The following is a 12567-nucleotide window of genomic DNA, read 5'->3' as shown; positions in this document are numbered from 1 at the left end:
TCAACAACAGCTCTATACCCCGTCAACAATTCTTGTGAGTTAATATGGCATCTCTTCAATACTTTTGTGAGAGAATAAATGTAAAAATCTTTCCTCAATTTAATTTCAGAATTCTATTTCTGAAATTCTCTACTACTTTCACATTTCAATTAACCTGTGTAATGTGCAAGATAGAGAAATAACAATCTAATATTTCAAATGTTCCTAATAATCAAAATGATTATTTTTCTTTAATGAGTAAGTCTCCCACTTGCATGAATTTTTCAAATGCTACATTTTATAAAGCTTAAACATTCTGTGTAAAATAAAAGTATTGCCAATTTAATAAACCAGATGGAAGATGCTCAAATAAAATGTTCCCCAAAATTGGAAATGTAGATGTTATGATCACTCACATCAAAAGTAATATTTGCTCCTTCCCTTCCTTTAATATTTGCATATCCACCAATCCAGAACAGTTGTACAGTACAACTCCAGGACTCTCAAATTTTGACCTTTTCTGCAAACACGCACCCTCTTATCCTGGATCTTGAAAATCCAAGGATTATTGTTTTCCAAAGTTCTTGTAGAAGATTCATAAGAGAAAAACAAGCATAAATATTGGCAAAAGGAAGGAACCACACAGGAGCACAAAGGCAAGTGAGGCATTTAATTCCCCCTCCCCGAAAAAAATTTGTTACATGCCACCCAAATGAGGGATGGTATGTGGAAGACAGTAACCAATGCCTTTTGTCTTTCCAAATCCCATTCTGCTGGTAAAACCAGGGACAGTCAGCAGGGCAAGAAGTGTGCTTACATGAAAAAGACTAATGGGCTATACGGTTTACTGAGAAACCTCACAAAACTAACCACCTAATTCAGCCATGCAAGTTACCACATGCCCAAGAAGAGATAAGAAAACATGCCTTTAAAAAACATAAAATGTAGCCTTTCATTCTAGTACTTGTAGGTTAGGTTTTCTAGAAATATGTGTAGAGAACATCCAGCTGCTAATAAGTACCAAAGAGTAAGGGCAAAGCAACAGAAAGTTAAGTGATAAAAACTTTAGAGTCAGAAGTTAAATAATGCAGTACTATAGGAGTTTTAAACTTATTTGCAAGGCTGAACTGGAAATAAAAGCATCACCAACTCTAAGAGAGTTGAGGGGTTTTTTCTATTTTTTTCCTTTTCATCCAATTCTCCTCCAATCAACAAATTGAACATGACCTCCTATTGAACTACTATCTAAAGACTTTAAGAAAATATCTCTATCAGTAGAATTTTCAAAAATTATATTTGAAAACCTAAAGGGGGAAAAAATCAGAAGGAAAAAAGCCTAAAACAAATACAAGAAAATAAAAAGGCTTAGGCTTTCTGGTCCATGAATGTATATCAATCACCTGATTTTACAATTAACCTAACTACTTGCAATATCAATACCCAGGGGCTATTTTCAAAATTATTCTCCTAAGCCTTTACAGGAAAACATTCCTAATTTCTAGAAAAATTTAGAAGCACTAATAAAACAAGTGTTATTTTTAATTCTTTACCCCATGTGATCTCAGAATATTTAAACTTTCATATTTTCTTTATATAGCCAGCTGTTCTAGTTCTCCAGTTTTTATAATGAAAATTCAAAAAGATAGTCTAAAAACAATATTTAAAAATTCAGGTAAAAATTCAATCTTATTGTGATCCTTCTATAATGTAAAAACAGCTCTTCAGCAGTTTGCTGGTAACTTTTAAAGTTGTGGAACAAGATACACTCTGTGAAATCAATTAAACAGATTCAGAGTAGAAAAATAAAGCCTAGTTTTAGTGAAGCGGCAACTGTCTTGGGAACAAGTGATGCCATTTGATAACTAGAAAAATACTCACCTATAGGGTGTCTTGGATTGGTGGATGTGCAAGGTGTAGTAGAAAACAGAAAAACTGTTATAGAGAAAAAAAGACAGTAGGCCAAATTACTGAACCAACCGTTCCAAAATACCTCTGACATGACCAGCACTCTTGCACAAATAAAATGAACAAACACCAGTGTATGTGAACTGTTCATTTTGATTCTGTAAACAATATATTTTATTTCCTTCTGGCCTCTTCTTGCGCCAGACATCATAGTCCCTTATGTAACTTGTTTTAAAGTTTATTTAAAAAAAAAAATCACACACTACTTCCTCTGAATATTAAAGATATGAAAGAAAAATCAGGCCATTGAAGTTAAAAGTATCCATATAAGGAAGCATTAATTATGGAAACTGCATCTCTACTTATAAGAGTTCTTATCATCTCAAAAGCTAAACTTTCAAGTCAGTTTTTTAGCCAGCAAATTAAAGTGTGTAGTGCATGAAGGTTTACTATATTGTAAAAATTAAGACTATAGAGCCCATAACAAGCCATTTGCTTTAGAAAATGGAAACTAGAGCAATTTTAAACACAAATGTGAATGAAGCAGAAAGCTCTAAGCTCGTATAGCTTTCATTTTCTTAAAAGGGGCCATATAAGACAGAAGGAAACGACTTTTTGTCATCAATAAAGCTCTAGAATTTGTCTTGCTTTTGTTAGAGTATTATGAATGTGCTACAATTACTAAACATAAGTTAAAAATCTCAGGGGCTAAAATATTCTTGATTTTTATAATAAAAAGCACTATTAAAATAAGCTTATTCAATTCCTTATACCATGCTATCACAAAATGTTATAATAAATATCTGCATTACTAATAATTTCATATCATATCTCTCACTTTACTCCATTTATATTCTATTTACCTAGGATTTAACAAGCATCTCTGTAAGAAGGAGACACTGACTGTCTCAGATCAGGATTCAAGAAATAAAGTACTCGATTTCATCACAAGCATACAAAAATAGCCTATTATAAAACATAACTAGAGTCTGAACAAATGCAATATTAAGCAACATTTTATGAAAATTAAATCACCCAAATTCCTCTTCTGTTATTTTCATTGCCTAAAAACTTCAAGAATTTCAGTAAATGTGATAAACTCTGGACCAGGGCAATTTAATTTGTTTACATCTCAAAAAAAAAAAAAAAAAAAAAAAGTTGTTGCTACAGTAAAACACAGAAACCCACGTGCACAAACACAAGAGTATCCAAAGTATACACAGACTGTTATGGGAAAAATCCAGAAACCCTTGTAAACAAACACAAGAACATCCAAAGAATACACAAAGGTAAGTATCTTAATTCCTTCAAGCTATTTAGCCAAAAGGATTTCCTCTGAACATTTCCAAATACGATTTCTTTCTGGGATAAGAAATATACTAAATTTTCACCAAAAAAAAAAAAAAAAAAAAAAAACCAAACACCCACAACAACCCTTATTGACTGACTGATATTACTTGTAACACCATACAGTAGCCAAACTCCAAAGCTTCTGACAGATAACATATAAATTTATCAATTCAATCGTACTTCTGTATTCATGAAAAAGATAAAATACAATACACTCATCAGTCCTGGTTTTCCTAAATCAACAGTAGAAATAATACAAAAGACAAAAAAAAAAAAAAAAACAAAACAAAACAAAAAACAAACAAACAGTTGAAGGCGTCAGAAAAGGGGAATCATAGCTGGTTTTTTTTTAAAGAGAATTAATAAAGATAAGTCTTTTACTACAGCTACTAACATCTCCAATTTTATTGTAGAGCTCAATAATTACTTGTAAACTTAATGGAATAATAAATCTTTCAGGTTACACCAGTTATCTATTTTCCTTCCAGAGCCTTTGGAAGATTATGAGAGAGAAAGAGAGAGAGAGAGATACAGATAGATATATAGACAGACACACACACTACTTTATGTATTGGGGAGTTGTTTTCAGCAATAAATACCTAGTGTCTAGTCATCAGCCAAAGTACTGTATCTCAAAGTGTGATCTACTGAAGACCCAGAATAGTAACACCTTGATGCAGGTTTAAAGTGCATTTTCCTGGGCTAACCTCAAATTTAAAGAACCAGAAATCTTGAGAGTAGACCCAGGGAAAAAGAAATTTTAATAAGCACCCCCAGACAACTCCTATATTCAATAAATCTTAATAAACAATGAGAAAACCCTTTAGTAGACATTAATTCCTCTACTGTTTTCACATAATTTATAGTATCATCGGCTGAGGCAGCATGAAGGAAAAAAGATTTTCATATACATCCCTGTGTGTGAATATGTTTTAAAAAACAGACATAGAATTAAACATGTATAAAGAAATATAAACTGGGCTTTCTACTTTTCCACCTTATCACATATATAAATACAGCCCTTTAAAGATTTAAGACTTCTTTAAGATTAATTTTCATGTTTGTGTCACATTATTAAATAATCCAATTTAATTTATATTAAGTACCTCAAAGGCTGGGGAAAAGAGAAAAGCATAGAAGAATAATTTGCCATTTGCCCCAGATTAAACCACCACATCAATTTAGAGAGAATCCTACCTATAGGAAGACAAACTCTCAAGAAAAGTAAGGTAAAAGAGAAGAAAGGGAATATAGAAGAGAGGAGGAAAGAGAAGAGGTTTTTCTTCTTTCCAGCATTTTAGCACCTAACTAGTATATTCTCTTTCCTAGGACTTTTTTATCTCCTTATACCAACTAATAGCTCCACAAATTAAGAAAAAAATTGCTTAGTTTTATAATGTAATAGTCTCCTTTTGGATAATTTTTTATAAGAGACAGTAATATATAAAAAAAAAGAGACAGTAATATATTTACAAATTTAAAATAACTTCATATATGTACTTAAAATACAAATAATCAGTGGTTAACCAGGACAGTTTATCTGGTCTCTAGCCAATATTCAGAAGTCTGAGCTTCAGCTACCATATCTACAAAATTCTACTCAGTCCCCCATCAGATTGGACACCTAGGTGTGGTCACTCAAAAATAAGCTCTACTTCTCATCCAGGACCTTATTGGCATAAGCAGAAAAGATGAGATATCTTGATGTACTAAATGCAGTGTAATACAACCAGAAAAATGTTACGTTTTTGTTCTTTTCCACTACCAAAGGACACCTCTCTCCAACCTTCCCAAAAACACAACAAAAAAGTAGTAAAAGATGAGAAAGAGATCTAAGAGGATACAGTTAGAATTCAAATTTACCCCAATGATGCCCAGTGAAACACAGAAAAAAATTCTAGAATCGCACCAACACCAACATATAGTTCAATACACTGCTTCCTAAGTATTTCCTCACCCAATATTAAGTCAGTAATGGATTTATGAACAGGTACACAGACATTTTAGCTAAAGAACTATAGAGAGAATACTCTCTCTCTGAAAATGATCTTCTTTCAAAGTGATTTTATCTTTACTTTGCTTGATATTATCAAACATACACATCAAAAAAAAAAAAATCCAAACCATATAGCAGATCGTAAACTAAAACGACAAAGTTTTATTCATTCCCCAATTCTCCAATTCCTTCCCCCAAGCCAAAGCAATGATTATTTTTTTTAAAGATTTTATTTTATTTATTTATTCATAGAGATGCAGGAGAGAGAGAGAGAGAGAGAGAGAGAGAGGCAGGCAGAGACACAGGCAGAGGGAGAAGCAGGCTCCATGCAGAGAGCCTGACATGGGACTCAATCCAGGGTCTCCAGGATCATGCCCTGGGCTGCAGGCGGCACCAAACCGCTGCGCCACCGGGGCTGCCCAGCAATGATTATTAACAGTTTTTTGGGGTATTATGGACAAAATTTCTGCTTATAGATAAGCATGAATATATATTTTTAAGGTTTACTTTTACACAAAGATCATATTTTTATTGATTAATCTACAACTTGTTTTCACAAATATCCCCTTTCACGTATATCTCCTATGTAAATTTACCTCATTCTTGTTAATGGCTTCACAGTACATAAGGATATATACCATAATTTATCATAGCCCACCCACCATTCAAGGACATTTAATTTGTTGGTCTTATTTAGTTTGGGAATGCTATATGATGCTGTGATAAAGGTCCTTGTTCATCCAGCAATGACCATAGCTGAAACATCCTTAGAAAAAATTCCTTAAAATTCCTGGGCCAAAAGGTATATGTATTTAAAATTTTTTAAAATAACACCAACCTACTCTCCAAAATCACCAGGCATCATCAAGCTTTTATTTTTACAAACCAGAAAGTTGTTTCAAAATAGTATCCTGTTGCTATAATTTGCATTTTCTTCACCTATAAGTGAGGCTAAGAATCTTTTGAAAATTACTTGTTGCTTTTTCTATTTTTTTTCATGCTAAATGGCATGCTATTTTGCCAATTTTTATATTACGTTGTCACTGTCGCTTTTTCCTGATTTTAACATATTTTTGTATATTTAGGAAACTTACCCTTGATGTGTGTTACAAATACTTTTTTTGCCAGGTTGTGTCTATTAATTTTATTACAATATTTCTGCCATGTGTAATTTAAATTTTATAAGGTCAAATTTGTTCAAGTCTTTATGTTTTCTAGCTTGTGTTCATTGCATAGAAACTACTTTCTCATATTCAAGATAATAAATATATTGACCTTGTGAATTCTCTTTTTACAGTTCTGTTGACATCTAGAATTTATTTGGGGGCCCCCAAAAAATGGTAGAAAATCCCATTTTGTTTTATTTTTCCCCTCATAGAATCAGTTTTCCATGACCATTTATTAAATAATTGATCTATTCTATGCTATCAAGTGTCATCCTCATATGCTAAACATCATCAGATACTAAACTCTCATTTCTACATAAGCCTAAGTGTTCAATCTCTCTTCTATTACTTTATCTGTCTTTCCCTGCACAGGTACATATTCCTTATTACTATGTTCTGTTACATTTTTTAAATCCTTCTTATTTTTCCCTCTAAAAGTGTCTTTGCTATCCTCGTATTTCTTTTCTTTCTTTCTCTCCCTTTCATTCTTTTCTTTCTTTCTTTCTTTCTTTCTTTCTTTCTTTCTTTCTTTCTTTTTCTTTCATTCTTTTAAGAGAGAGAGAATGTATGTATGCAAGCAGTGGGGAGGAGCAGATAAAGGAGCAGAGGAAGAGAATCTTAAGCAGGCTCCACACTCAGCACAGAGCCCAACTCAGGGCTTGATCTCACAACCCTGAGATCGTGACCCGAGCCAAAATCAAGAGTCAGAAGCTTAACCGACTGAGTTATCCAGGAATCCCTCATATTTATTTTCTAGAAGAAACGCAAAGCCCTTTTGTAACTCTTCCTCTTAAATTCTGGGTACATCATATTTGAGATTGCATTTAATTTATACATTAATTTAGAAAAGAACTCACAACTTTCCAATTTTGACTCTTACCAGCCCTTGGTTGTGTCAAGAAGCTGTAGCAGTAGTGATAAATATGATAACAGCTAACAGCTACTGGGTACTATATGCCATTCTATTGGATCAGCTTGTTTTTTTTTTTTCTTTCTTAGATTTTATTTACTTATTTATTTGAAAGAGAAAGCGAGAGCAGAAGCAAGGGGAGTGGCATAGGGAGAGGGAAAAGCAGACTGCCTCTGAGCACAGATCTCAAAGTGGGGCTCAACCCCAGGACCCTTGGGATCATGCCCTGAGCTGAAGGCAGACACTTAACAGACTGAGCCACCTAGGCGCCCTTGGATGATCTTGTTTTAATCATTACAACCACCTTATTATGTAGCACCATTATCTTCATTTAACAGATGAGAGAATTAAGGCTCAAAGAAGTTAAGCAAATTGTCCAAGGCTACATACAAAGCAAAGTAGCTGATATTTTAATCAGTTTGCAATTTAACTTGAGTACATACTTTGTAGTACAGTAATTAAAACACAAGGTATAAAAAAAAAAAAGTTTTGTTGTTGTTTTTTATTCAACTGTCCTCCTCACTAAATTTTTGGTTTTCTTCTTTTAGGCCCTTAATTATTTAATTTCCAGGTAAACTTGTTATTTTAAATGGGATCATTTCCTCTACTTTATTTCTAACTTGTTACTATGTGTACAAAAGAAAACTATTTTACATTAACTTTGAAAGTGTCTATCTTACAGAATTCTTACTGTACCTAGTAATTTTTCAGTAGGTCCTGTAAGTTTTCCATATATACAATCATATCATAGGCAAAGATTTATAACTTCAGTCTGTCCCAGTATTTTTATGTCTTAATGTCTAACTAAATCAATTTTGCATGGTTTTTTAAGATTTTATTTATTTATTTATTCATGAGACACACACACACACAGAGAGAGGCAGAGGGAAAAACAGGCTCTCCACAGGGAGCCTGATGTGAGACTGATCCCAGAACCCCGAGATCACGACCCGAGCCAAAGGCAGATGTTCAACAACTGAGACACTCATGTGCCCCAAATTTGCATGCTTCAATAACGGTATACTACTCTTCTGGTGTGCTATTAGAATCTATTTGTAATATTCACTTTATGACCATTGCCTATGTGAGATTAGTCTTATGGTTTTCTTTGTAGTTCAGTTTAGCATCAAAATGATCTTATCCTTTAAGATTAAAAGAATTGACCTGTGAAACTATTTGGATTTAGTGCTTTTTTGATACTCCAAGTTCTTCTTCCACAATTAGTGACTGTTTAGATTCTCTCTCCCTGGATTTATTTTTAATGGTACTGAGTAATTCTCTTACTTGCATATAAACTGCAATAATTTTTTCTCACTGAAAAGGAAAGATATGAACAAATATATAAATCAACATTATTGGAAAACACTCACAGTTGGGATGAGTTAAATGTATAAAGCTTGGAACAAAGTACTGGTATATAGTTTTTTTATTTAAGCCATGGGTTTTAGAAAGAAAATTAATTAGGGCTTTCTAAGTAGTGAAGTGCTACTAGAATGTTGATACCCAAACAACTGTAAATAAAAAAGAATGAAATAAACACTGTGGACAATTAAATAAATACACATTTCTTGCTACAAGGTATAGAAAGGTTTTCAATTGGGCAGTATGTGTAGGTGTTAAATATTTATAAAATATATCTGAAAAAAAAATTATGTGCAATGCTCTTCAGTGTTACTACTGTAGTCACCTCATCTCTTAAAAGTAGGCTAAATATCAAAGTAGAAAGTGACATTCCTCTAATTTATTCATAAGAAACATTTAATTTAAACATTCAATGAGTACTTACTATGAGCTGGGCACTGTGTCAGAGAGACAGAAATGGTGAAGACATGGTCCCTTAGCTCAAAAAACTTATTCCCCTAACCTCTAGATCTAACATGACACACTTACAATAAATTCATAATTATATATTAAAACCTCAAGGAATATAAACAGCCTCATTAGATAGAACTTTGCACTTCACAAAACAGCAAATATAAAGTAGTTAAAAATCAAGTATCACACTTGACTCTTGGTGCAAATACATATAATTTTTAAATTGCTATCACTTTTCTACATTAATTTTAAATTCTGGCATCTCAAATTGGTTATCATTTCCCCTTCTTAGGTAAGTAGAGACATAAGTCTAGAAAGGCTCTGAAACCACAGCGTTGAAAAGTGGGTGAGAAAAAGGCAAAAGAGGGCAGCCCCGGTGGCTCAGCGGTTTAGCACTGCCTTCAGCCCAGGGCCTAATCCTGGAGACCCAGGATCAAATCCCATGTCGGGCTTCCTGCGTAGAGCCTGCTTCTTCCTCTGCCCCTCTCTTTCTCCCTGTGTCTTTCATGAATAAATAAATAAAATCTTTAAAAAAAAAAAAAAAGAAAGAAAGAAAGAAAGAAAGAAAGAAAGAAAGAAAGAGGCAAAAGAAACTTCCTTTCTACAATGTTTAATAAAACTTTAACATAAGAAAGAGAATATTGAAATTTCAGAAAATAATGAAATATCATGGGGAAACAATGAGCTCACTTTTAAACATAATATATCTATCAAAAGGATCCTCAGCCTTAATATTTGAATGTTAATGAATAACCAACAAAAAGTTAATATTGACATTACTGTTCTTTGAAAAAATTTTATCTACACACACTACAGAGATATAAAAAATAAGAAAGTTAAAAGTACTCTGATATGGTACAAACCTACCTGTGCACATGATTCTTCAGGTGTTTTGGCACTAACTGAATAAAGTGCTGGGAGGTCTAGTCTGTGCACAGAAAATTTTTCTAGAGTGTGCAAAAGTGCTGGAGCAAGGTGAGAAGTTTGACCTGAGCCTCGTTCTCCAGACAGCAATAATCTTGGCCTGTAAGAGGTTGGCTGATGATATGGTGACCTGTAATACATTAAGACATGATAATTATTTCAAAACCATACACTCTGAAGATCAGGAAGAAAAATTAGGTAAAATACTTACAATAAAAAATGTAACTCCAAATTAACAGAACTTTCTCTTATCCTTATATTTTATGTACAGTGAATCATTCTTTCATTAATTATGCTTTTAAAATGTTGATCTCTCTGACCATTTTAATAACCAAGATGTAAAAGTATAAAAATTCCTTCTAAAACAATGTAAAAATACCTGCGTATTCACCTTATCATACTATGTATATCAACTTGGAAAATGCTTCAGACAGCAAGTGGGATTTAGCTATCAATTATCCAAGGTGAAATGTTAACAATCCTACTTCAACAAAGAAATAAGTATATCAGAAGATTACCCAATATATAGGACATTTTTAAAAATAGTTAAAATGGTAAATTTTATGTATATTTTATTTACCACAATTTTTAAGATAGAAAAAAAAAATGTAGGACTTTTTCACAGGCAGTAAAATTTGGTTTGGGGCCAATAAAAACTAAATGTCCATATCCTAATACATAATATCTAAAGAACTACAACAGAGAAAGCAAATTTAGGAAAATATATTAAACTAAATTCAACTTGCATTCTCAAGATTCTAGAGCACCATTAAAATGATAAATGAAACAAGTTTATCTACTATCACTATAGATAATACAGGCAATTTTAAGCAATGCAATAAGAATAAAGCAAACAAAAAATGAAATAGAAATAAGGAAAACAGTTACTTGTAAAGGATAAGAGTATGCACTAAAAAATTTCACGAAATCATAACAATTCAGAAGAAAAAGCAGAAAAGTCAAAATATATCATAATACCATCAATAACCAATATAAAGAAGGAAAGGAGGTCCTATTTACAAATGCAAATGTAAAGTAAGACAAACGATATTAAATATTCTTAGCAAAAATGTGAAACTATATATTATACATAATGAGCCTGAATATAAAGATGTCAATTCTTCCTAACCCATTTATAGTTAACTATAGTTTATGGTTTTTTATTTCATATATTTAAAGTATTCACATCAAGGCCAACAGACACATGAAAAGATGCTCAACATCACTCATCATCAGAGAAATACAAATCAAATCCACAATGAGATACCACCTTATACCTGTCAGAATGGCTGAAATTAACAACACAGGAAACAACAGATGCTGGGGAGGATGTGGAGAAGGGGGAACCCTCTTACACTGTTGGTGGGAATGGAAACTGGTGCAGCCACTCTGGAGAATAGTATGGAGGTTCCTCAAAAAGTTAAAAACAGAACTACCCTGAGATCCAGCAATTTAGGTATTTACCCACAGGATATAAAACTACAATTCAAAGGGACATATGCACCCCTATGTTTATAGCAGCATTACCAACAATAGCCAAATTATAGAAAGAGCCCAAATGTTCATTGACTCATGAATGGATAAAGAATATATTTCTCCCTCTGCCTGTGTGTGTCTCTGCCTCTCTCTCTGTTTCTCATGAATATATAAATAAAATCCTTAAAAAGGGTGGGGCGGGGGGCAGGCCAGGTGGCTCAGTGGATTAGCACCAACTTTGGCCCAGGGCGTGATCCTGGAGACCCGGGAGTGAGTCCCAGGTCAGGCTCCCTGCATGGAGCCTGCTTCTCCCCTCTGCCTCTCTCTCTCTCTCTCTCTCTCTTTCTCTCTCTAGTGAATAAATAAAATCTTTTAAAAAGGGGGGGGGGGATCCCTGGGTAGCACAGCGGTTTAGCGCCTGCCTTTGGCCCAGGGCGCGATCCTGGAGACCCGGAATCAAGTCCCACGTCGGGTTCCCGATGCATGGAGTCTGCCTCTCCCTCTGCCTGTGTCTCTGCCTCTCTCTCTCTCTCTCTCTCTGTGTGTGTGTGTGTGTGTGTGTGTGACTATCATAAATAAACAAATTAAATAAATAAATAAAAACATAAGGTATATACACTATGGAATATCACTGAGCCATCAAAAAGAATGAAATCTTGCCATTTGCAATGACCTGGATGGAGCTAGAGTGTAGGTATCATGCTAAGCAGAATTAAGTCAGTCAGAGAAAGACAAATACCATAAGGTTTCACTCCTATGTGGAATTTAAGAAACAAAACCAACGAACATAGTGGAAGGGGGAAAAGAAGGAGAGGGGGGATGGGACACTCACCGTACGAGATTTAATTACAGAGAACAAACTAAAGATTGATGGAGGGAAGGGGGTAGAGGACAGGCTAAATAGGTGACAGGGATTAAGGAGGGAACTTATGTTCGGCACTGGGTATTAAATATAAGTGATGAATCATTAAATTCTACTCCCGGGGACACCTGGGTGATTCAACAGTTAAGTGTCTGCCTTCAGGCCAGGGTATGATCCCGGAGTC

The 12567-nt window shown here is 33.8% G+C and overlaps 1 protein-coding gene across 4 annotated transcripts in view; it reads right to left on the bottom strand.

Moving 5' to 3' along the window:
• Positions 1 to 12567, bottom strand: part of ATAD2B (ATPase family AAA domain containing 2B) — a 153955-nt gene that overhangs the window by 48092 nt on the left and 93296 nt on the right. For all 4 annotated transcript variants that reach the window (XM_072767583.1, XM_072767584.1, XM_072767581.1 and 1 more), the window contains exon 18: positions 9989 to 10175. In XM_072767583.1, coding sequence (XP_072623684.1) covers positions 9989 to 10175 — 187 coding nt within the window. The remainder of the gene's footprint in view (positions 1 to 9988; positions 10176 to 12567) is intronic.

The sequence above is a fragment of the Vulpes vulpes genome, chromosome 8, assembly GCF_048418805.1.
Source record: "Vulpes vulpes isolate BD-2025 chromosome 8, VulVul3, whole genome shotgun sequence".
NCBI lineage: Eukaryota > Metazoa > Chordata > Mammalia > Carnivora > Canidae > Vulpes > Vulpes vulpes.
This window is presented reverse-complemented; position numbering and strand designations above follow the sequence as displayed.